Raw genomic sequence first — 22,203 nt, 5'->3', positions numbered from 1 at the left:
TAACCCGGGTTAGATAATTTTGATATTACTGCTTTAAAAAATAAATAAATTATTTTTTGTTTAATTCTACCTCCTACCATCCTAAAAATGGATAATGTTATAAGATTATGTTAGAATTAAAATGTTAAAAGATATATTCAATGCCAAAATGGTCCAAAAATGGATGCGTCTGGACTGTACGTAAATGGGCACTGACAAAGGTCATAAAAACTACTAAAGTGCATCATCAACTTTCACACATTACTATAATGAATGTTGATGCAGCTTGAAGTCTCGAGTATAATTTGATATCTAGAAAATTTCAATAAATATCTAAGTATCAACATCGTTTAATCAGTGTACAGCAAGTGTTGTCAGCCTCATTTTTATTTAATTTGCAGCGGTTTGTCTGGGCCAGCTTTCGTTCGCCAGAGTCTACACCACTTGGGTATTTAGACCTGCTGTTTTTAGACGAATTCATACTATACCGTTAAAACATGCAGATACTCTATTACAGCGTATTTTTAGCCTGTTTATTAAATTATTAAAAGAGTTTTTTTTTTTCAGAATCACCAGTTCCAGATATTAACTATCCTGGCCTCCGACCCGACCCACTTATGTACGGTAAATACAGCGCAGCTACCAACATACAAACAAACATACACATATCGTTATTAATATATCTGACCAATATTGTAATTTATTAAGCTGCTATACAATGACTGCTCTGCCCTCTTAAGGCAAAATATACCACTCTTGAAAAAGTACACTTGAGTTGGTTCTCTGCCTTTTCCCAACTCACGATTTTCTATGAAACCATGTTTTTTTCGGCACTTTCATAAAACAAACCTAACCGTCTGTGTTCTATAAAAGCATAAGAAAATACGCTAGGAAAAAAATTTGGTTTCGGAGAAAATTGAGAGTTGGCAAATTAAACATTTGGCAAACAATAATTCTGGGAAAAAGTCTTCTGATGCAGAATGTCTTTAAAGTGTATTTTTTCGAGATGCAACCTTTTCACTTAGGGCAATGCTAACATGTTAAAGAGGTGGCTTGAGGCCTTATCGCTACTGAGCGATCTCTTCCAAGATACTATATGACAGCTACTAGTCTTCGAGTGTTCTCGAAATCAATCTTCATCAAAGCAAAATTAGGGTATAGTTGTAAAGAATACTTTCTCATCGCATTTTCTCTAATAGAAAGTGTTTTTCTACAAGAGTCGCGTCTTGAAATTGGTATTATCTACTCTATTTACATAAGGCGGCCTGTCCACGAGCGGAGCGAGGCAGCGGAGCGGTGAGCGACATAATCTACCAATTGAATTGTATAGGATATCCGCTACTTTTCAGTGGACAGGGAGTTAGTAACTAGCTTAAAAATTAATTCAAAAACAATTAACACAAGCGCGAGCGGGGTAGCTCCACGAATAGAAAACACAACACCGCTTCGCATTACTTGCTCTTAGACATGGGTAATCTCGACTCCGACAAGGGATCTGACTCACTAAATCCAGCTCCGGTATCGGTACCGAAGCCGCTTATCGACTCCGGCTCCTTTAGTTTCTCCGGTTCTTTCGAGCGATTATTAATTTATGGCCGATCCAGCTCGGTTCGAGACCGAGGTACTGAAGTACCGTTTCGTCCTAATGACTTTTAAATCTGTGAGTCTCTTCGGATATACTATACTACTCCGGGGAGCGGCTCTAAAATTGTTATCATGCTATCCCTCTTCTTCGTAAAAAAATGCTATTAGCGTGAGAGGGACGGCATATATCCGATCCGATCCGACGTGATTGAACGAAAGTGAAGCGTGTGCTGAAGCGCCGATCGCGAGTCGCCCGATCCAATAGGTCGGTCGGAGTTAGTAACTCCTCGGAGCCGATAAGATTTGAAAGGAGCCGATAAGGGTTTCGGATTCGCTAAAGATCTGACTCATTTGAATCTTCAGATGAACTTGAGACGACCGAATGGTCAAGTGGTTAGAGAGCCTGTCTACGAAGCTTTAGGTCACTGGTTCGATTCCCGGCCGGGGCGTTTGTGTGAATAACATATTATCTATATAATTTAAGTATGTTTATCCGTTGCCTAGTATCCATAGTACAAGCTTTGCTTAGTTCGGGACTAGGTCAATTGGTGTCAAGTGTCCCATGATATTTATTTATTATTTAGATCCTGATTTACCCATCTCTACTTGCTCGCGTCGCTCCGTTATCTAATTTCGCAACCCTGCTTCGCATTACCTCTCGCTCCGCTCCCCCGTCTCGCTCCGTACCAGTGGACAGGCACCCTAAGATTTACTTAAAGTCTTAGGACTGCACTTCTATTATTTTTTAGTAAGTAAGACAGCTTGACAGTGTTAGTACTAAAAATTGCACAAAATATTTTAAAAACACCAATACTAGTGCCATTACAAAGAAATACTTAATATAAAATTATATTCGCGTTTTTTTTCTTGTGCATTGAGGTTTTTAATATTACAATTTTTCGACTTCAATCTCTTGGCTCAGTGCCTCGAACGCATATAAGCGTTCACAGTAATACAGTAACGTTATAAGAATTCATAGAAATACAATGGTCGAGGATCTGAAAATATCTCTTCTAAATCGCTAGAGGTGGACCATAAATATAAGATACTTACATCATACTTCGTACGCAGACGAACTTTGACAAATACCGAACTAAACAGAATGTATGCACCAATGCAATAAAAAAAAACTTGCTAGCGGAAGGTATAATGCTATGACAGGCAAACTGACTGACGCGGCGACGTGTGGCGCGGCGTCGAACAAAATGGCGGTCACCGCGCGAACGTTTGACCAATGGCTGCTCGAGATTTTACCCGCGCAAACGTACTGCCTTTTTATTGGCTAAAATGCTAACTGGGCGTCGTTGTAACTTATATTAATGTTCGCTCGTGGGAAGAGATTCAATTTCCAAAATCGGGCACAATGGGTAAGAGAGAATCTCAAAATATCGGACTCATATAAAGGCTGACCAGAATTGTAAAAAACCTCGCCATATTGCGGAAAACCAATAGAACTAATTTCTTGCACTGGTATCACTAAATTCAAATGTCATCTGTCTATTGCTGTCAAAGTTTAACGTTTGCGCGTTGTATTTTAAAGTGTTGTTTTGTATTTTTGTGCGTTAAAATGCCGAAGATTATCTATAAATTAGGCTTGATTAGCCTTGGAAGGAAAATAATTCACAATGTACAAAAGTATATAAAAAGTCTGAGGGATTAGAAAATATTTCTTTTAATAACATCACCGACACCGTTGTCAATATGACTGGTAGGTACCGTATAGTAAGCGTAAAGAATGTTGCAATATAAAACGTAGAAGTGCTGCCCTCTCGTCAGGTTTTTTATATTCCTGGTCAGCCTTTAATACGTTAAAGGCATTGTATATAAGTGAACATAATTTTCGGAGATTGACTCAGGAAACAGATCTTTTTTATAGCAATCATCGATTGTTAAATCAAAGTAAGAATTAGATTGTGAAAGTAGAGATTTTCTTAGCCAAAATTGCATGACGTATTTTTATAACTAGAACTGTATTGGATGAAGTCTAAGTAACACTTGACTGATAATGTATGTAGTACACACAATTCTACAAGCTTTTATAGTAAATAGTACTAGATGATAAGATTGTGAAAACAGTGAATCAGCTTAATTTTTAAGAGGACTCCTATTAACCAGAGATCATTTTGGTCAAGTCTAGGCTACCAGCGAGTGTTGCCATCAATCCATGATGACCAAAATATCGCGAAGTTGGCGCTAGTATAGCTCACATTTACGTCACGCTTGTGATTGGTTAAATAGCTAAATTAACCAATAGCAAGCCAGAGTAAAGTCAAATGGACTCGCTAACGCCATCTAGCGATATTGCGCATTTCTAGAAACTCGTAAAAAAAGTTGATTCACATTAAATAGTAGGTTTTTTACGACATTTTTAATGAATTCTTTTGTAGACAAGGCATTTAATTTTTTAATTCAATAATATAGTGTATGAAACCTGCGAATGATAATTATTAATTTTAAACGACCAAAACTTAATTTTAACCATTATTTGTGATTGTATAAGAACTACAGATATACATAAGCTTGATAGTTTTCATCATATTTTTTTATATCTTTTTTCTACCACCGAAATTTTGTTTACTCAAAAGGCATTCCAATACCCAAAATATTGTATATTATGTAATTTTAGTTTTAAGTTTTATCAATTTTGTATGTATGCACGTTTATAGATTCAAAAAGGCCTCTATCAACCTCGCAATCTTAAAAATAATACATACAGTCGAACATAGAGCCTCTTTTTTGAAGTCGGTTAAAAAGTTGAAACCCCGACATTGTCATTTAAAAGTTCGATATTTAAAAACGGCTGAAATGATTTTTATTATTTTTATCGATCAATCAATAAGAACCACCGCTACGATGTCACAGTCACAGACAGACAGACAATGCCATCAAACTTATAACACCCATCTTTTTGCCTCGAAGAAGAAATGGTGGAAAAACCTGAAAGACAGGATCCAGGACCCGGTAATCATACTTTTAAAAACACTCAATATAATCAACGAACCTTTTTGAATCTGTAATTTCTTACGACTGTATAATTATTGAATCCATCCAGTATGAAAAGACTTTAGTTTAGTATTTTGACATATTTTTACATAATTGTATGTTTCTAACTTCTATAGATGTCTTTTAGGGCTTTTTTGTTAAAGCTCCGCGTATTTTCGTTTACTGGAAAAAGGTCAGTCAACATATTTAGAACTCAGACACACTTAGGTAGTCAGGAATATCTGAACACGCCTTAATTACAATACACGACAATAGCTGTGTACCTACATGTCGCAAGAAAATAGCTAAAAAGAGAGCTAGAAAGTGATTTGGAGAAAAGGATAATAAAATATAAAAAAATCATACAGGATATCAAATTGCCTTTGATCAAATCCCTGAATCTGTTAAAAAATTTACTCTACTTTTCATTTCACTAGATTTGTTTAGTGGTTTGATAAAATCCCTGAAACACGGCAGTCAGCTTGCTCGTTTGCCTCCCTCTCATAATAATAATAAAAAGTCAGTTGACTAAGCGACAGTAAGATTACTACTAAATACTTCGCGTAATTTCATGAAATCAGTTCAGATATTTGATCGAATCACCTATACCTCATACAAAAGAGACTTTATCATATTAATGAACGTGTCTAGTGAAATGATATAAAACGAGTTTAATTTAAAAATGTTACTAAAACATCTATGGCCTTTGGGTGCACTGGTTCAAACCTTTCGCTTTCTTTAGTTTCCCGTGTGAAATTTAAACCAACAAAAAAAAGTGTAAAAACGAAAACAATATAGATAAAATAATTCCCTAAGCTTACCCCAAAAATAGTCCGCAGTGTCCGCAAAAACTCACTTCTTCACCAATAGTTAAGTTCGTTTCGTCAACGTATTGTTTCAGGCATTATATCAAATCCTAAACAAATCTGGTAAAATGAAAATTTTAGTTGCTTTTTTTGCAGATTTCGTCATTTCACTAAACAGGTTCAGGAGTTTGGATCAAATGACTGATTTTTCTAGGCAAATGATAAAATGGATTCGGCATTTTTAACATCCTTCGTGATTTTGTCATATCATCTAGAAATTGATTTGAATCTCTGTTTTGGGCCATTTCCTTGCGACATACAGGTATTTATGACTATATTATGTTTTAGGGCATTCGAAAAAATGGACAATGACCTTCGTGCCTACACAAGTATGATATTTTGATATTTTTATGATATTAACAAACATACCATTGTATGATAAGAAATACCGTGATTAGCTTTATTTTTGTGTGATTTTGTTTATTCACAATTATTGTAAGTAAATGTATTTTTTATAATTAATTTATTTTTTATTCCTGAATGTATCGAATCTCACAACTTGTTTGCCTTGTAGTTTGAACGCATTGTCAATATCTTTAACTTAAATGTATTTGTTTTGATTTTTTTGTGTTTTTATGTATTGAATCTCACAATCTTTCTGCCTTGTATGTTTAGTGCAAGTTTTGTTTTTTAATAAAAAAAATGTATTAATGAATATTGTTTTTATTTAACCTTTTGAACGCCACGCCATGGTCGGCCACAGACGACAAAAAAAATCGGAAAATCGCTCCATAGGCACCACCTAATGCAAACAGTGACGCACCCATGGTCCAACTAATTTGTCCAATCCAGAAATACTATATTTATTTATATAAATTATTAAAATTATATTTTAATGTGAATAAAGATATTTTGACTTTGACTTTGAATACAAAAATAGGTAGGTTAGGTTAGTTAGGTAACTTCAGTTGCCCGAAGGGCAAAATACCCAGAAAGAGGAGCTCCGTCGAAAAGCAGTTGGACCACGGGTCGTGAGGGATGCAGATATCATTGCAGGTGGTAGGACCTTGTGCAAGGTCCGCCCGGATTGCTACCACCATCTTGCTCGCTAATCCTGCCGTGAAGCAGCCGTGCTTGCACTGTTGTGTTTCGGCGTGGAGAGTAAGACAGCCGGTGAAATTACTGGCACTAAAGGTATCCCATCTTAGGCCTCTAGGTTGGCAACGCACCTGCAATCCTGGTGTTGCAGGTGTCTATGGGCGGTGGTAATCTCTTACCATCAGGAGACCCACTTGCTCGTTTTCCAACCAGTCTCAGTGCTTGCACTGTTGTGTTTCGGCGTGGAGAGTAAGACAGCCGGTGAAATTACTGGCACTTGAGGTATCCCATCTTAGGCCTCTAGGTTGGCAACGCATCTGGAATACCCCTGGTGTTGCAGATGTTTATGGGCGGTGGTGATCTCTTACCATCAGGAGACCCACTTGCTCGTTTGCCAACCAGTCGGATAAAAAAAAATCATGCCTATGGCACGATTTTCAGCTGTCGTTTTGCCGACCGTGGCGCACAAAAGGTTGCATATTACATGAAAGTATTCGAAGAGGCCTGTTGCTAAATTCATAGCAGCGTTCCTTTTTACCTCGCAGATGTCATTTATGGAACAGTTTGGCGGACGAGGGTTTTCCGACTCACTACGATATGGCTACCTTCGAAAAGCGAGTGTACCTTTTCTGGCAAGGCCGGCAACGCATCTGCAGCCCTGATGGTGCTGCGGAATGTATGGGCGACGGTAATCACTTAACATCAGGTGAACCGTCTGCTGGTTTGTCCGCTATTTTTGTGTAAAAATCCTAATAAGATAGAAGAAGGTAACAATATGTGAACTGTAAACAATCGCTTTGCTCACCCGCGACCTAACGGCACCACCGCCACACAGTAAGAACGCACACATTACACAAACCCAATTATCACTACCACCACACTACGTACGTTGAAGCGTTTCGAACTCAACCAGAGTTCGTCATCAGAGCAACAACCGTTCACCATACTACCAAATTTTTTATACTTGTATACTTCATTTAAATGTTATAAGAATCTGCTAAATTACTATGGAGAAATCCTACTTATGTCAATCTGCTGGTCAAAAGCAATAAAACCCTTCCAGTCTAGGTTTTACTTTTGTTAGTACAGCGTGTGCCATCTCGTGGATATTAAACGTACTAGTTTTTTCATTGGCAAGCTTGATTTCAGTGTAGCTACTTGTCGCTAGATGGCAATATCTTCCAAATGACAATAACAACTGCACGACACGGTTAAAACTATTAAAATAATATTCTTCATTTCCCTACTGTATTCAAAATCAAAATCAAAATGTCTTTATTCATATGTTTTTATTGATTCTTTAAATAAAATACACTGCAACAATATCAAATCTTTATTTCAGTATTTATAAAACCCTTTAAACAACTTATTCTAATACTGTATTTCATACATATACCTTAGCGATATGTGCATACGAACTTTTTACAATTATATATACAAACAAATGAGCTGCTCGACGGCAAAATAGACACCATGTTATATTATTTTTGATAAAGGACGTTATATAATTCATTGGTTTTCGACATCATACATGTCTGTCTCTAAAGAAGTATGAAACTCCGTTTTTCTATTAACATACTTTAATTAGGTAGGTATGTATTCGAGCATTTTAACCGCCTCCCTTTCGTGGTATTTTTTACGAATTGACTGTAGATTATAAAATAGTTTTATCGGGCAAAGCTCTGCGAAGGGGGCGGCACTAGCGCAAACCTCCATGACAACGTCAGTTCTCTTTAATATTCTGTCGCCATGACGGATCATGACCAAAGAGTATTAATACCCATAAAAATTATAATATATTGATTAGTAACAAAATAACAATATATTTTTTACATCGACAGTAACGATAGAGCTATATTTCAAAAAAAAAATTTAAACGATATTATGGCATTCGAGAATTTGAGATACTCCAAAAACTGTTTATGGTTTTGTGCTAGTGCTGCGCTCTGACGGCAGAAAATTGCAGTAATATTCCCTATAGTCCTCTCGCAGCTCTACAAAAAATTATATACGAAAGTGTTTCTGGCAAACGCTCAAATATTTCACATGTGAAGAAATTTTCCGCTTTAGTTATGCAACGCTTTCGTCCAAAGAAAATTGTTCAATACAATTTTAAGTGCTTTTTGTCCGTCACTTCTAAAAAAATCTTATCATTAAAATTTGGCGTTTTACGCATTTTTTTATTTGACGAAAAACTTATAAAATCTACAATTAATTATTATTACAAACCACTGCTAATCAAGTACACTTACACCTCAAAATAAATGCTTATAAAACCATAATTTCGTATTACTACAAAAATCTATACAAAAACTCTAACTTTAAACTGTTTTTTCTTTTACACCATTAAAATATAATAACAATTTGTCTGTACATGGTCTGTACTAATATATTTTGGTATAATTCTTATTAACTCTATGTAAACCGAGGGAAAGAGATACAGAATAATGTAATATACTATACATTTGAATGACAGAGATGATAACACCTAGACACAGAAATTAGGGAAAAAATAACCATGCAAATAATGCCACTAAAATGAGTGTTTTTCGACAGGCGATATAACGCTAGATGGCGTTAGTACCGTGAGATCCCTTTGACATTTCTGTCACGCTTGTGATTGGATAAATATCTAAATGAGCCAATCGCAAACAAGACTGAAACGTCAAACGGACCTCACGATCTTACACTATCTAGCGATTTTTCGCCTGTCATAAAACCCTCATTGAGTATCCACGAGTGTATTCTCCGTCCCTTACCGCAGCAATTTGTAGTTGTCCAACCCCAGTTCACCACAGAGTAGATAGAAGCGACCATAGCATATAGACAGCTAGGGCGGAGAAAAGAAGTCTCACTAACTGATGAAGATAGTATAGCCTGTAAAAAAAAAATATTGTACAAGCTTTTATTTGGTTTACCTGTCCCCTTGTCTGTCTGTGTCTGTAATCAAATCTTGCAAGTTGAATTCGATCAACTTCCAGTAGTTGGATTGACTTGAAATTTGGTATACTTATGTGAATTGCGTGACAATTCAATAATCTTGTAGTGACATCCTGGTAGTCCAGCCAGGATCGTCTCCGCAGGACGGAATTCTTCAACGGTTAATGGCATTGGCTTGAAATTTGGTATGCAAATGTAGTTTGTGTGACAATACAAGTACAGTCAGCAAAAAAAGCTTATATTAAAAATGAGATTTTTACCAAAAACTTATTTTAATACTAGTTTGTATTTGTGGCTTTGTTTGCATGAGCCTCAGATCCAGCAGTTGACAGGGTTTTCTGTAACGGACTGGTTTTCAACTATATACCGTTAGAAACAGTAGCTTTTTCGCTCATTAATATTTTTTATTTTCTGTATAATGTAAGTTTAATAGTTTTGTTATCCCACTTAATATTATAAATGCCAAAGTTTGTACGTCTGTTTGTTTGTTTGTTTGTTACTTCATCACGTCTAAACCACTGCAACGATATAGTAGTTAGAATCCCGAAAAAGGACATAAGTAGTATAGTTTTTATCCCGGAAAATTGCATAGTTCCCGCGGGATAGCGGTAAACGAATTTTGGGCGGACGGAGTCGCGGGTAGCGGCTCCTTTTTATATATTTTTAAATTTGATGGACTTAGTGGGTGAAATTTTGGGATTTTACTTGCTTACATCCGGATCATGGGACCTAATACCTCTAATTATCCAAAACTTCCTCATTTAAATCGTTACACACTTGACGGGGTCGTTATTGAAGACCAGTGGCGAACCTCCATGGCGACTTTTTTAAGAAATCAGGACTTTATAAGGAGATCTTCTGGACATTTGAAGCCAAATAATCTTATCCGCATTTCACCACTGCCGGTCGGGCAGGCCACGTGCCCGCTCCATTTTGTCGAAATACGGGACAAATACGGAACATGTAGTAATACGGGACGGGATGATCAATGACAGTGACAGTCCCGTATATAACGGGACGTATGGCAACCCTAAGCTTAGTTGTGTAAGAATAATACCTTTTCCACTTTATCCTCGCCTGTGGCAGCGTGTCATCGCTATCCTTGAATAGATACCGCCGAATGCCGACCAAATACTCTTTGAAATACGCCTCCCAGCTCACCTCGGCCATGCTGAAGGGAAATAACTGAAACAAGTAAGAAATCCCTCTGTAATAAATGCGAAAGTTTGTAAGTCTGTTTGTCACTTCATCACGTCTAAACCATTGAACCGATTTAGATGAAATTCGGGATACAGATAGTTTGAGTCCCGGAGAAGGACATGGGATGGCTTTTATCCCGGAAAATTGCATAGTTCCCGCGGGTACAGCGCCATCTGTTATGAATAATTTGTTACTAATGTAGTTTAACTACTCGACAAAAGATGGCGTTACTAAAGGTAACCATTGAACTATCAAAAGTACAACATGCGCAATTTTCGTTTTTTAACGAGACTATTCATTTTTGAGCTTACATTAATTTTATGAAGATAATATATGTGGAATGCGGAAAGAAATGTGTAATTAGAATTGCTTACCTGTTTGTCTTGTTCGCTCGTTCTGTCCCACAGTTCTCTAACATTCCGGTTGCAGAATTTAATCTCTCTAGTACAGAAATACGACAACACTGAGGAGAACTTGTGGATCTTGCGGTACACCTTCAACATTCTGTAATTTGTAATATAATATTAAATCTTAACAAAATTATATTGAGCTTAGATGCTAGGTTTTCAATTTCCTTATTTTTTCGCACCCATATTATTGGAGAGACCAGACCAAAGCAAAGCATCAAGACTCAGTATCGCAGCTAGGTAATTATTTAGAATATAGTATAAATAGTTAAAAATAGCCTGTCCAGGATTTTTTTAGCAAACCCATGTCTAATATAGGTACTAAATTGATTATAAAATACGTTTCATTCTATTATCAGACCGGTGAAGGTCGATTTAGGTTCGTATCTTCTACTATTACTAATGGATCCCGATTGTTCAACTTTAAGTTAAAGTTTAAGTTAGCTAATTAACACTTCTAAACAACTAGACTGCTACGAGTATTCTTCTTTTCTTTTTAACCCTTAAATTGGCACTGTGCATCACCGTGTACGTTAGTTAATAAAAAATACTATCATCAATATATATATTTTTTGAAACTTTTATGACTAAAAACTACTAAATAATTTTATGATGAATGGTTGAAAAAATATGTGACTTGGCAATAATTTCAAATTAACGTCAGTGTCAAAAATAAGTCCAACGCGGCGTCGCATTCTAGTACCTAGGGAAAGTTTTATTAAAAAATTTCAACTTTTTTCTATGCAAGTTATGCTTATTATGTTTTGTGTTTTATGAGAAAATGCTAAAGTATACGAACAATTGGTTATTTTGTGTATATTCAGCATGATAACAACGATAATCACTGTTAAATTAGAACGTACACCACGGTTACCGTCGCCAAGTTTGTGAAGAAGTACTTACATTCAACTACGGTAACCACCATGTACGTTGCCAACTACAAGGTGAATTAACTTCGGTAACCACGGTGTACATTACCAAGTTCCCTGTACATTTTTTTGATTTCAAATTAACGATTTTACGTCCCCTTGTTTATTTTAAATCTTTTTAAACAGTATGTTTTTCTTTCTTTGTCTGCAGTGCTTAACATAAAGTCGACCGCATAAGATTTTAGCTTTAATTCAAGTAGAAAATGCATGTTATGATTGTGGCTCTAATCCGGACGAGGAAATTAAACCGCACGCACCGCCACAATTCGATTCTGATGATAGCTCTGATGCACCTTCTCTAAACTCTTCTTTGGAACGTTTAAATTTGCTATACTGCTTATTGGATGAGCATGAGGTTGATAAATATATATGTATATCCAAAACCGATTGAATTCTGAAAGCATGCACGATGCTTCTTTCACCCATTAGAGAAAAAGTTCTGCCCTGGCCATCCACAGTTAATATGATGCTTTGCCCACATTAAACTCTATGCAATCCATAGCCACGCCATCTACACTTGAGCGCGTTTCGAACTCAATCAGAGCTCATCTTCAGAGCAACTCATAATATGCCCCTTTGTTTCGCTGCTGGAAAAACGAAAACACGAAATTGCTTTCGACAGTTCCACACTATATTTGATTTGGATAGGTACGAGTACGAGTATTTAACTAAATGTAAACAAACTTCAGTTGCTAGATTTGTCACATTCAAGGATTTAAACATTTTACTTGTCTATCATTGTAATACTAACTAGACTAGTGTATTTCAATACAGATAGTATGTTTAGATAGTTTAATGGGGAAATTTCAATATTTAAGACACCAATTGACGGTGTTTTGTTTACATTTAGTTAAAATACCTATGAACTAAAATAATTTCCTTGCTCACCCGCGACCTTACGATAGCTAAGCTTATGCAAAATATGCGTGTTCATGCAGTTCCTCCACCTCCACACTGTAAGAACACACACAAATCACACAAACCCATCTATCACCACCACCACACTACACTGACGCGTTTCGAACTCAAACAGAGCTCATCTTCAGAGTGACACAACCGTACACCATGCTACCAGTTGTTAGACTAACGAACCACAACCACCGTTCTAATTTGTCACTGTAACTCCCCAAGTACCCACATACGTTTTATGAAACAAAACAAAACTCATCATATGGACCATATTCATTGATATGGACCTCCGCAAAGTAACGCCTGATTCAATAAATTATTTAAAATACCTATACCAAATATACCAAAACCAAGTATAAATGATGTTTTTTTTAAAATAATTTAGGTTTTTTTATATATAAAAGTTTACTGCCTGATTGGCAGCGGTAACCAGCGTGTACACACAATAATGTTACTTTGTTCTTATAGAATTGGCAACGTGCATGGTGATGTACATAGATTTTCTGAAAAACCAATAATGCTAGATTTTTATTTTTATTTTTCTGTAGACCCTAAGACGGTATTAAATAAAGGTATGATACTGTATCACTTGTTTTTGTATTTTTTTACTCTTGCCAATTTAAGGGTTAAGGAAGTCGGGTTTTTTGATTTTTTTAATTTTATATTTCGTAACATTTGCTCAACGAAATCTAATAAATATATCTTTGAACACTTAATTTTTCCGCGTTAACCGGGGTTTGAACCCACATCTCTTGCCTGCCGGCGTGCTAAATCTAATGCACCATAGCGCGCCCGGCAAACTCGATTTTGCCATTGTAAAGGGGTCAACTTACTTTGGTTTCCTTCCTAAACACACGGCGAGACCATCGACCAGGGCCCCCGGGAGGAGATGTAAGAAGATAATGTAAAGCTGGTTCATGAACGCTGATCTGTGCAATGTGAGCGACACATACCTGGAAAACACAATATATATAAGGTGGTTTACTAATTTTTCGGCGGAAAACGTTTGGCAAACTGTTTCATTCCCCAACTGTTTAATATTTCTGAAACTGTACTTAAATATTTCAGGATTTTTCTAAAAGTAACCTAACCTAAAGGGCCACGATGGCCCCGAAATAAATCCTGAAATATTTACATTTTGCGCAATGAAAAGTTGCGAAAAGGTAAAGTACCCGATATTAGGTAGGTATAGTTTAATTGATTAGGGAAGCCGGTGGCCTAGTGGTTCGACTTATCGCTTCTCAAGCAGAGGATCGTGGGTTCAAACCCCGGCTCGCACCTCTGAGTTTTTAGTAATTCAGGTGCGAAATTACTTTACCACGTGCTTTACGGTAAAGGAAAACATCGTGAGGAAACCTGCACAACCTGCGAAGCGATTCAATGGTGTGTGTGAAGTTCCCAATCCGCACTGGGCCCGCGTGGGAACTACGGCCCAAGCTCTCTCATTCCGAGAGGAGGCTTGTGCCCAGTAGTAAAGTAAGACGTATTAGGCTGGGATGAAATAGTTTAATCAGGCGTTACTTTGCGGAGGTCCATATCAATGAACTGAAACACTCATTCATTACACTAGTAACACTGAAGTTCCACCACCATACTGTAAGAACACATACAAACCCATCTATCACCATCACACTACACTGACGCGTTTCGAACTCAACCAGAGCTCATCTTCAGAGCAACGCAACCGTTCACCATGCTATCAGAGGAACACACTTTTTGCACAAACGTAGCATTTTAGTTCATCCTACTAATAAATGCGAAAGTTTGTGTGTGTGTGTGTGTATGTTTGTTACTCCTTCACGCTAAACAGGCTGGGCGGATTAGGTTGAAATTTGGTATGTAGATAGCTGGACATCTGGAATAACATATAGGCTACTTTTGATCCCGATATTCCCGCGGGATATGGTTAAAATCTCGAAATAACCGTTGGGCTTAGAGTCACGAAATTTGGCACACTGCCACTGCTTTTAATGCAATGTCAATGAAAACCACGGTGTAATTTTCGGGAATTCCCACGGGATTTTTGTAAAATCCCGAAATTTAAACTCAACTCGTGTATCTAATGATTTACGCGTGCGAAGCCGCAGATAAACTCTAGTAGGTTATATTACTTACCATACAGCATTGGAAAACGGATTGTTCTCGATAGCGCTCAGATTGTGGTGCATGAACTCTCCCCACGTGATTCTGTTCTCTACGGAACTCACGTAATTGTAGATTGGGGGTTCGGAGGGAGGAACGCTGGAAATGATTTACAAACTTTTATTAAACTTGCCCTGTTTATTGAAAAAAAAATACTAAATTAATACCTGTTGCGATAAATGTTGCAAGCAGGCAAAGTTAGGATGGATGGGCAAAGTTGGAAGACTTCAGGGTTGTTTTTGATTTTATCCACTATACCTCTGTTTGTAGGCCTTATGTACATTGGCAGCCGAAACCATCAGACAGTTGACCACCATATCGACGGGCACTATGTCCGCTGTTACTGCCCCATCACACTGCAGCGTGCGAAGTATGCCTGTCACTGTAAATATAAAGACAAGAATACATGATCAGCTGTCTACGGCCATTTAGATTGGTGAAATAAGTAACTCAAGCTCCAAGGAGTTGGGGACGTGCAGCAGGATTTTTTAACCCCTGACGCAAAAAAAGAAGTGTTATAAGTTTGACCGCTATGTGTGTCTGTGTGTGTGTGTGTCTGTCTGTGGCACCGTAACTCTTAAACGCGTGGACCGATTTAAATACGGTTTTTTTATTTGAAATCAGGTTTTATAGCAATGGTTCTCAGACATATTTCAGCAAAATCGGTTTAGCCGTTTTTTTTCAGATATTGAACTTTTAAGTGACAAATTCGGGGGCTTTCCAACTTTTTGTTGGTTAGGTTACTAGCCGGTGAGCGTCCGGCGCTGTCTCTGCCCTCCCTTTTCAGTCGTCCGTCCATAATGGACAATTCCCGATTGCACGCCCCTTAAAAAACTTAAAAACTAGAAAAAAGTAGGTAAATAACAGCAAAGACCAAGTGTCTTTGGTCCTTAAGGCGACTCAACCCGTAAAAAAAGGTAAGTAAGTCTATAACTATAACACGTAGAAATGTAAATCTAGTTCTAAAGAAGCTTCTCGTCAAAGGCTATAGTAGGGTTTCCATAGTAAGTCGGCCCTTACATCAAATGAGCTTGGATATTTTTTGTGAGTACCTCTTATAGTGAAAACTATTTATGCTGAGTATGAACGTGGTGGCAGTTTTTGACTTATGATTTCTTTTAAGATTTTTTAATGTATTTTGTTCGGGATGTATTCAAGCGATTTGCTTCAAATTTTGAAATGATGTTCTTTATATAGATTTGCATCGCCACCCAAAAAAAATAATACTTGTTATCATATAAAAAAGAAAAAAACATACCAAATAAAAAATGCACATTTTTTTTATAAGGTTGTGAAGTGACACCTCTAGATTTTTTGTCAGAATAGACCATATATTGGCCTACTTTGCCTCAATATCAAAATTTTCCAGGCGGTACTTCCTATCAAAAATCAGTAATAGTTTTTGATTCCTGAACCGCGTATGATTTTTAAAATTCTGTAAATTGGCACAGGCCTCTAAAAACACAAGTGGTGATAGATAGGGACCAATTTCATAAGTATAATTCATTTGATCATTACAGGATCTACGGGCAAAGTATGCCTACAGATGGCAAAGTTGCCACATTATCAAATTAAGACATACCAGTACCGACAGCAACACCCGTCGGGCCATACATATTGTCCAGCCAGCACACCAAAGGCTCTTTCGCTGTTGACGTTACTGCAAAACGAAAATTTATCAAAATAATTTACCTAATTAGGCGTTATTTTGCGGAGATCCATAAGTAACTCTTATTACCCACCTATAGCAGGCCTGAAGATGCCCAGGGGCAGGTTGCCGGCGCTGGCTCGCAACTCCTTCTCGGCTAGGGCTTTGGTGAAAGTGTAAGTGTTGGGCCAGGAGCCCAGGATCCTGGGGACAAAGATGGACATCATCAGCGTTCAACGTTGCGCTATAAACAACTACGGCGTGCATTGAGTAGGCAATATCAACAACCAACTGCCTACCCTGGAATCGAACCAATGCACGCCAGCTTTTGGTGTCGGGCTTCTATAGATTCTCGATAACATACACACACATCACACGCAGAAAACTGCTGGTAAGGACCTATTCAAAAATTTAAAAAATCATAAGCCCGACTTACATAAAAAAAAAGTTATGAATCAGTCCGTGCTGAGGCACCAACTTCAAACTAGTAGAAAATTATTATATTTTTGTATTCGGTAAAATTTTATGTAAACATTTTTTTGATCGATTTTAGATTTATGGAAAAAATTGCCTTAATTCTCGCTTTTTAGTGATTCATACAAAGTGTATCTCACGATAATTCCATCAGGTCCAAACACGGAGATTTTTTATTAATTTATTACTAGCCGTTAACCGCGACTCCGTCTGCGCAGAATACGTTTATCGCTATCCCGCAGGAACTATGCAATTTTATGATATAAAAACTATACTATCTCCTTCTCCGGGATTTAAACTATCTGCATACCGAATTTCACTTAAATCGGTTAAGCGGTTTAGACGTGATTAAGAGACAAACATCCAAACATCTTCACAAACTTTCACATTTATAATATTGGTAGGATAATTTTCAAGCTCAGCTTTTATAAGCCAGAGCACATGGCTTCAGACTTACGTAGGCAGCATCTTGTTGATCTGTTCGTCTGTCAGTTTATCTACAGCGCGCTCGAGCTCGTCGCAGCTCGCCTCGCAGGGGTAGAAGCGCTCCTCCACATTAAAGAGGTGGGAGTTGGAGTATGCTGTTGACACGTGTATAAATACCTGGAAATATGGAGTATATTTATGAACCATGTCGTCTACATACAAGGGGTTTTGAACTAACGGAAGCAACTTTGCCTAAGGCTGCGTTTCCACCGGAGATGTGCGAGGAATGTGTTGATAGACCAATAGAAACGCTTTTTTCTTCACACAGCATGCTGCATGCGGCGACCGCAAAACTGTTAATAACACGGTAGTCGGCCGCATTTGGCGAGCGACAGCTGCCAGTGTTGCCAACCCATGCCCAATTTTACCCCCAAGTATTTTTTCAAATCTCCCTAAAAAACCCTAAATAAATATTTTTTCCGATTTTTTTTATGCAGTTCATTTCAAGATTCTAATTTTTTTAAGCATTGTAGTGCCCAAGGCCTTAACCGTTGCAATTTATTACAACTGACAGAGACGCACGCAGCTATGAAAAGATAGAAAGGTATGTCTTTCGAACTATACTGGCGTTTCGTTTCTGTCGAAATCGATTTTTGTAGAGATGTGCCGACTAGTCGCCGACTAGTCGGGGAAAGCCGACTATCCGGCCACTTTCGTAGTCAGCGACTAGTCGGCGAATAGTCGGCAAAAAGCGCCGACTATCCGGCTTCTTACTTTGTACGTATATTTCAATAAAATATTTATTTTCATGTATTATACATACATTATATAAAAACCTTAAGCTGTTAATTTTTGTAGTATTTACTGTTTTTCCTTGCCCACACGAGAAATTATATTTTGTCATTAGTTCTACCTACTTGACTTTACGGGAATCATTGTCTAATTGTTCAAAAAATCCTTACACGAGACTTTCTGTTTGACATCATCATGTCAGCCGAAAGACGTCCACTGCTGGACATAGGCCTCCTCCAAGGCTCTCCACTCAGACCAGTCTTGTGCTTTCCGCATTCATCGCGATCCCGCGATCTTAACCGGGTCGTCGCTCCATCTTGTTGGAGGCCTACCGACAGCTCGTCTCCCGGTCTGCGGACGCCATTCGAGAACCTTCTGACCCCATCGGCCATCAGTCCTGCGAGCAATGTGCCCCGCCCACTGCCACTTTAGTTTCGCAATTCTTCGGGCTATGTCGGTAACCTTAGTTTTACTGCGGATATCATCATTTCGGATTCTATCCCGCAGAGAAACCCCGTGCATAGCCCTCTGAGTGACTTTGAGCTTCCTCATGAGGCCCATCGTTAGCGACCACGCACGTCTCAGATCCGTAAGTCATCACGGCAACACACATTGGTCAAAGACTTTTTTACTTCAAACACTGCGATAAATTGGAAGAAAAGACACTGCGAAGCTTCCCGAACGCTGTCCAGCCGAGTCGGATTCGACGAGTGATCTCTTTCTCGAAATTGGATCTACCTATCTGGACTGTTAGTCTCAGGTATACATAGTTGTCAACAACTTCGAGCGCAGAGCCTCTGATTATTACGGAAGTTGGCACAACATGGACATTAGACATGACTTACGTCTTGTCTATGTTTATTTTCAGGCCAACTCGGTCGAAAACTGCTGAGGGCGCGAGCATAGCACTGAAGTCCTCCATGGTCTCTCAGCCATGACCACAATATCGTCGGCGAATCGAAAGTGATTAAAGTACTCGCCATTAATGTTAATGCCTTGTCCTTCCCTGTTCAGAATCTTAAAAGCATCCTCCAGTGCAGCAGTGAACAGTTTCGGAGAGATCACATCTCCTTGTCTGACTCCCCGCTGCAGAGGAATAGGCGTCGTGCTCTAGTCCGGTAGTCGGACGGACATAGTGGCGTTTTCGTACAGAGACTTCAACACTTCGATAAACCGGTAGTCAACTTGGCACCGCTGGAGTGCCTGCAGCACAGCCCAAGTCTCGATCGAATCGAAGGCTTTCTCGTAGTTTACAAATGCAAGGCAAAGGGGGAGGTTATACCCTTCGGTCTTCTGTATAACCTGCCGCAACGCATGTATGTGGTCTACGGTTCTATAGCCTTTTCGGATGCCGTTCTTTTTGACATGATTAAATTTAAATATTTTTTTTAGCTCTTTCACTTTAATGAACAATAATAGTAGGCATTATATTTATATTTACACAATATTTTTTTCACAAAAACACCGATTTGTTAGATACAAAAGCAAAAATCTAGAAATAAATAATACGAATAAAATAAAATAAACAGGTTCCGAGACGCTTACAGGCGTCGGTTGCGACTTGCGCCCAAATCAGCTGGTTAACAAAGCGTCACGGAAATCCCCAAAACTGTGATCGGCTTGGCCGACTAGTCGGCCGATTAGTCGGCTTCTTTACAACCGACTAATCGGCTAGTCGGCTAGTCGGCCAAAGTCATGATCGGCACATCTCTAATTTTTTGTAAAATAATACACTCATAATATAAAACACATTCATATTGAAATTGTAATTTTATTGAAAATAAATTAACCGGCAACGAAAGTCTTAGGTTAGGAGTTAGTGCTTGAAATAATTAACATACAATATTGGTTGGTCGTCGGCAGTTGTATCGTGCCATCTCTCTCACTGACCTGTTATTCACTATTTGAGTGAGAGGGACGAACCGTCATTATTGTCAGGACCCCTAAAAATACCCCTAAAACATTTTTACCCCTAGAATTGGCCCTGTTTTCATTTCCCCCCCCTAAATTTAGGGGTAAAACCCCTAAGTTGTCACCACTGACAGCTGCCACTGGTAGACGGACAGACTAATGTAAAGACGGCGTTCGTTCACCCAAGTAGTTTGAAATAAATTCGGCGACGCATTAGGTGTAATTGCCTCTTTAAGGCTAAATAAAAAAAAATCTTTAAGTTTGATGACGTCACTTACATTAAGGTCCTTCATATCCCTCGCTAGACGCAACAAGTGCAGCGGCGCGCGAACATTCGTCGCGAGCGCCGCTCGCAGGTGCTCGTCGAACTTAACAGTCGCCGCCGAGTGGAATATTATGTTCACCTGCGAACAACATTGAAAACTATATAAGTTTTCGGCAGAAATAGAATTTTCACATTTTATATACTTTTTTTTTTTTGCTGACTGTACTATTTTTAATAAATAAATAAATTTATTTATTCAAAATCCCACCTACTAATATTAGAAATGCGAATTGTTTGTTACTTCACCACGTCTAAACTGCAGAATCGATTTACCTAGATGAAATTCAGTATACTTACAGATAGTTTGAGTCAAGACCCCCCCCCCCTTGATCCGCTCTTGACTAGAGCCGGCACTGCAATGAGGGCTATCGCGTATGAATTTGCCACTAGAGGCGCTAGTGTAGCGTGAGGTCTCCGAAATGTCAAATCTCATAGTTTTTGGGTGAGATACGCGGGTTTATTTATAATTAGAATAATTTTGGTGAATATTTGCAATATCTGAAATTAATTATGGCAAATATGCGTTCCGGGGCAATGAATGTCTGTGCTTTGAGACAGTTTTGGCTTTCGGAAACCTTTGTTCTCCCTTTTTTCCGAACAAAACGGGGACTATGCAACACTGTGGCATGCTCGATATTTTTATGGTACGGTTTTTAGGTGTATTAAATATTATTTGAATCTAAACTTTGTTTTCACGCCCGTAATAACAGACTTTGAAAGCCATACTTAAAGTGGTGGTGGAGCCATCTAGAAGTAAAAGTTTCCGAAGGACAAAACTGTCTCAAAACACAGACATACATTGCTCCGGAACGCATAATTGCCATAATTAATTTCAGATATTGCAAAATATTCACAAAATTATTCTAATTATAAATAAACCAGCATAGCTCACCCAAAAACTATGAGATTTGACATTTCGGAAACCTCACGCTACACTAGCGCCTCTAGCGGCGAATTCATACCCGATAGTCCTCATTGTGAGGTGAGCTGATGAAGACTGACCTTCTCAGTGAGCATTTGGCGGTCGCTCAGGGACAGCCCAAGTCCTGTGGTCTCGCAGTCACCGGAGACCACGACGACCTTGTGCCGGAACTTGGGGAAGTCCTCTTTGAGACGGCTGAACACCTGAAAATTATAAATGAACTAGCTGAAAATCCCGCTTCAGTCAAACGAAAAAATCAATTTTATTTCTCTTTCAAACTCTAAATTCTACGTTTATTCATACCGGGTGGGTTCTTTAACAGGAGCAAATAATTAAAATAGATCCTACTCGTCACGCTGAACGTCGTTAGCTCTGCGCCATTTTAAAATAATTAAGTTATAGTTTTTAGGGTTCCGTACTCAACTATGAACCCTTATAGTTTCAAATAATTTATTGAATCAGGCGTTACTTTGCGGAGGTCCATATCAATGAAACAATGGTCTAAAAACTGGTAGCATGGTGTACGGTTGTGTCACTCTGAAGATGAGCTCTGGTTGAGTTCCAAACGCGTCAGTGTAGTGTGGTGGTGGTGATAGATGGGTTTGTGTGATTTGGCCGAATAGTAAAATAGTGGCCGGATAGGCCGGATACCGGATACTGGCCGGATATCAGTTGCATCTCTAATTGAGGGACAATTAATGATTCAGTTAATCCTTCGATCAACGTATT

The 22,203-nt window shown here is 38.3% G+C and overlaps 3 protein-coding genes across 4 annotated transcripts in view; 1 reads left to right on the top strand and 2 right to left on the bottom strand.

The window, feature by feature from the left end:
- Positions 1-6,066, top strand: part of LOC141443990 (lachesin-like) — a 40,193-nt gene extending 34,127 nt beyond the window's left edge. Inside the window, exon 9 of one of the 2 annotated variants that reach the window (XM_074109438.1) lies at positions 547-6,066. In XM_074109438.1, coding sequence (XP_073965539.1) covers positions 547-686 — 140 coding nt within the window. In that variant the 3' untranslated portion in view covers positions 687-6,066. The remainder of the gene's footprint in view (positions 1-546) is intronic. The other variant, XM_074109437.1, reaches the window with a different exon arrangement.
- Positions 1-22,203, bottom strand: part of LOC141443939 (uncharacterized) — a 215,344-nt gene that overhangs the window by 138,659 nt on the left and 54,482 nt on the right. The window lies entirely within an intron of this gene.
- LOC141443779 (fatty acyl-CoA reductase wat-like) overlaps positions 7,768-22,203 on the bottom strand; it is a gene marked incomplete in the record, with an annotated part of 45,009 nt that continues 30,573 nt past the window's right edge. The window contains 11 exon segments of the mRNA XM_074109139.1: positions 7,768-9,326; positions 10,447-10,574; positions 10,964-11,093; positions 13,668-13,787; positions 14,950-15,075; positions 15,235-15,358; positions 16,559-16,636; positions 16,719-16,828; positions 17,556-17,701; positions 20,506-20,631; positions 21,555-21,677. Of these exon segments, the coding sequence (XP_073965240.1) occupies positions 9,239-9,326; positions 10,447-10,574; positions 10,964-11,093; positions 13,668-13,787; positions 14,950-15,075; positions 15,235-15,358; positions 16,559-16,636; positions 16,719-16,828; positions 17,556-17,701; positions 20,506-20,631; positions 21,555-21,677 (1,299 nt within the window).

This window comes from Choristoneura fumiferana, chromosome 28 (assembly GCF_025370935.1).
Source record: "Choristoneura fumiferana chromosome 28, NRCan_CFum_1, whole genome shotgun sequence".
In the NCBI taxonomy this organism is placed as follows: Eukaryota; Metazoa; Arthropoda; class Insecta; order Lepidoptera; family Tortricidae; genus Choristoneura; species Choristoneura fumiferana.
The sequence above is the reverse complement of the archived record's forward strand: the minus strand, read 5'-3'. Positions and strand labels throughout refer to the sequence as shown.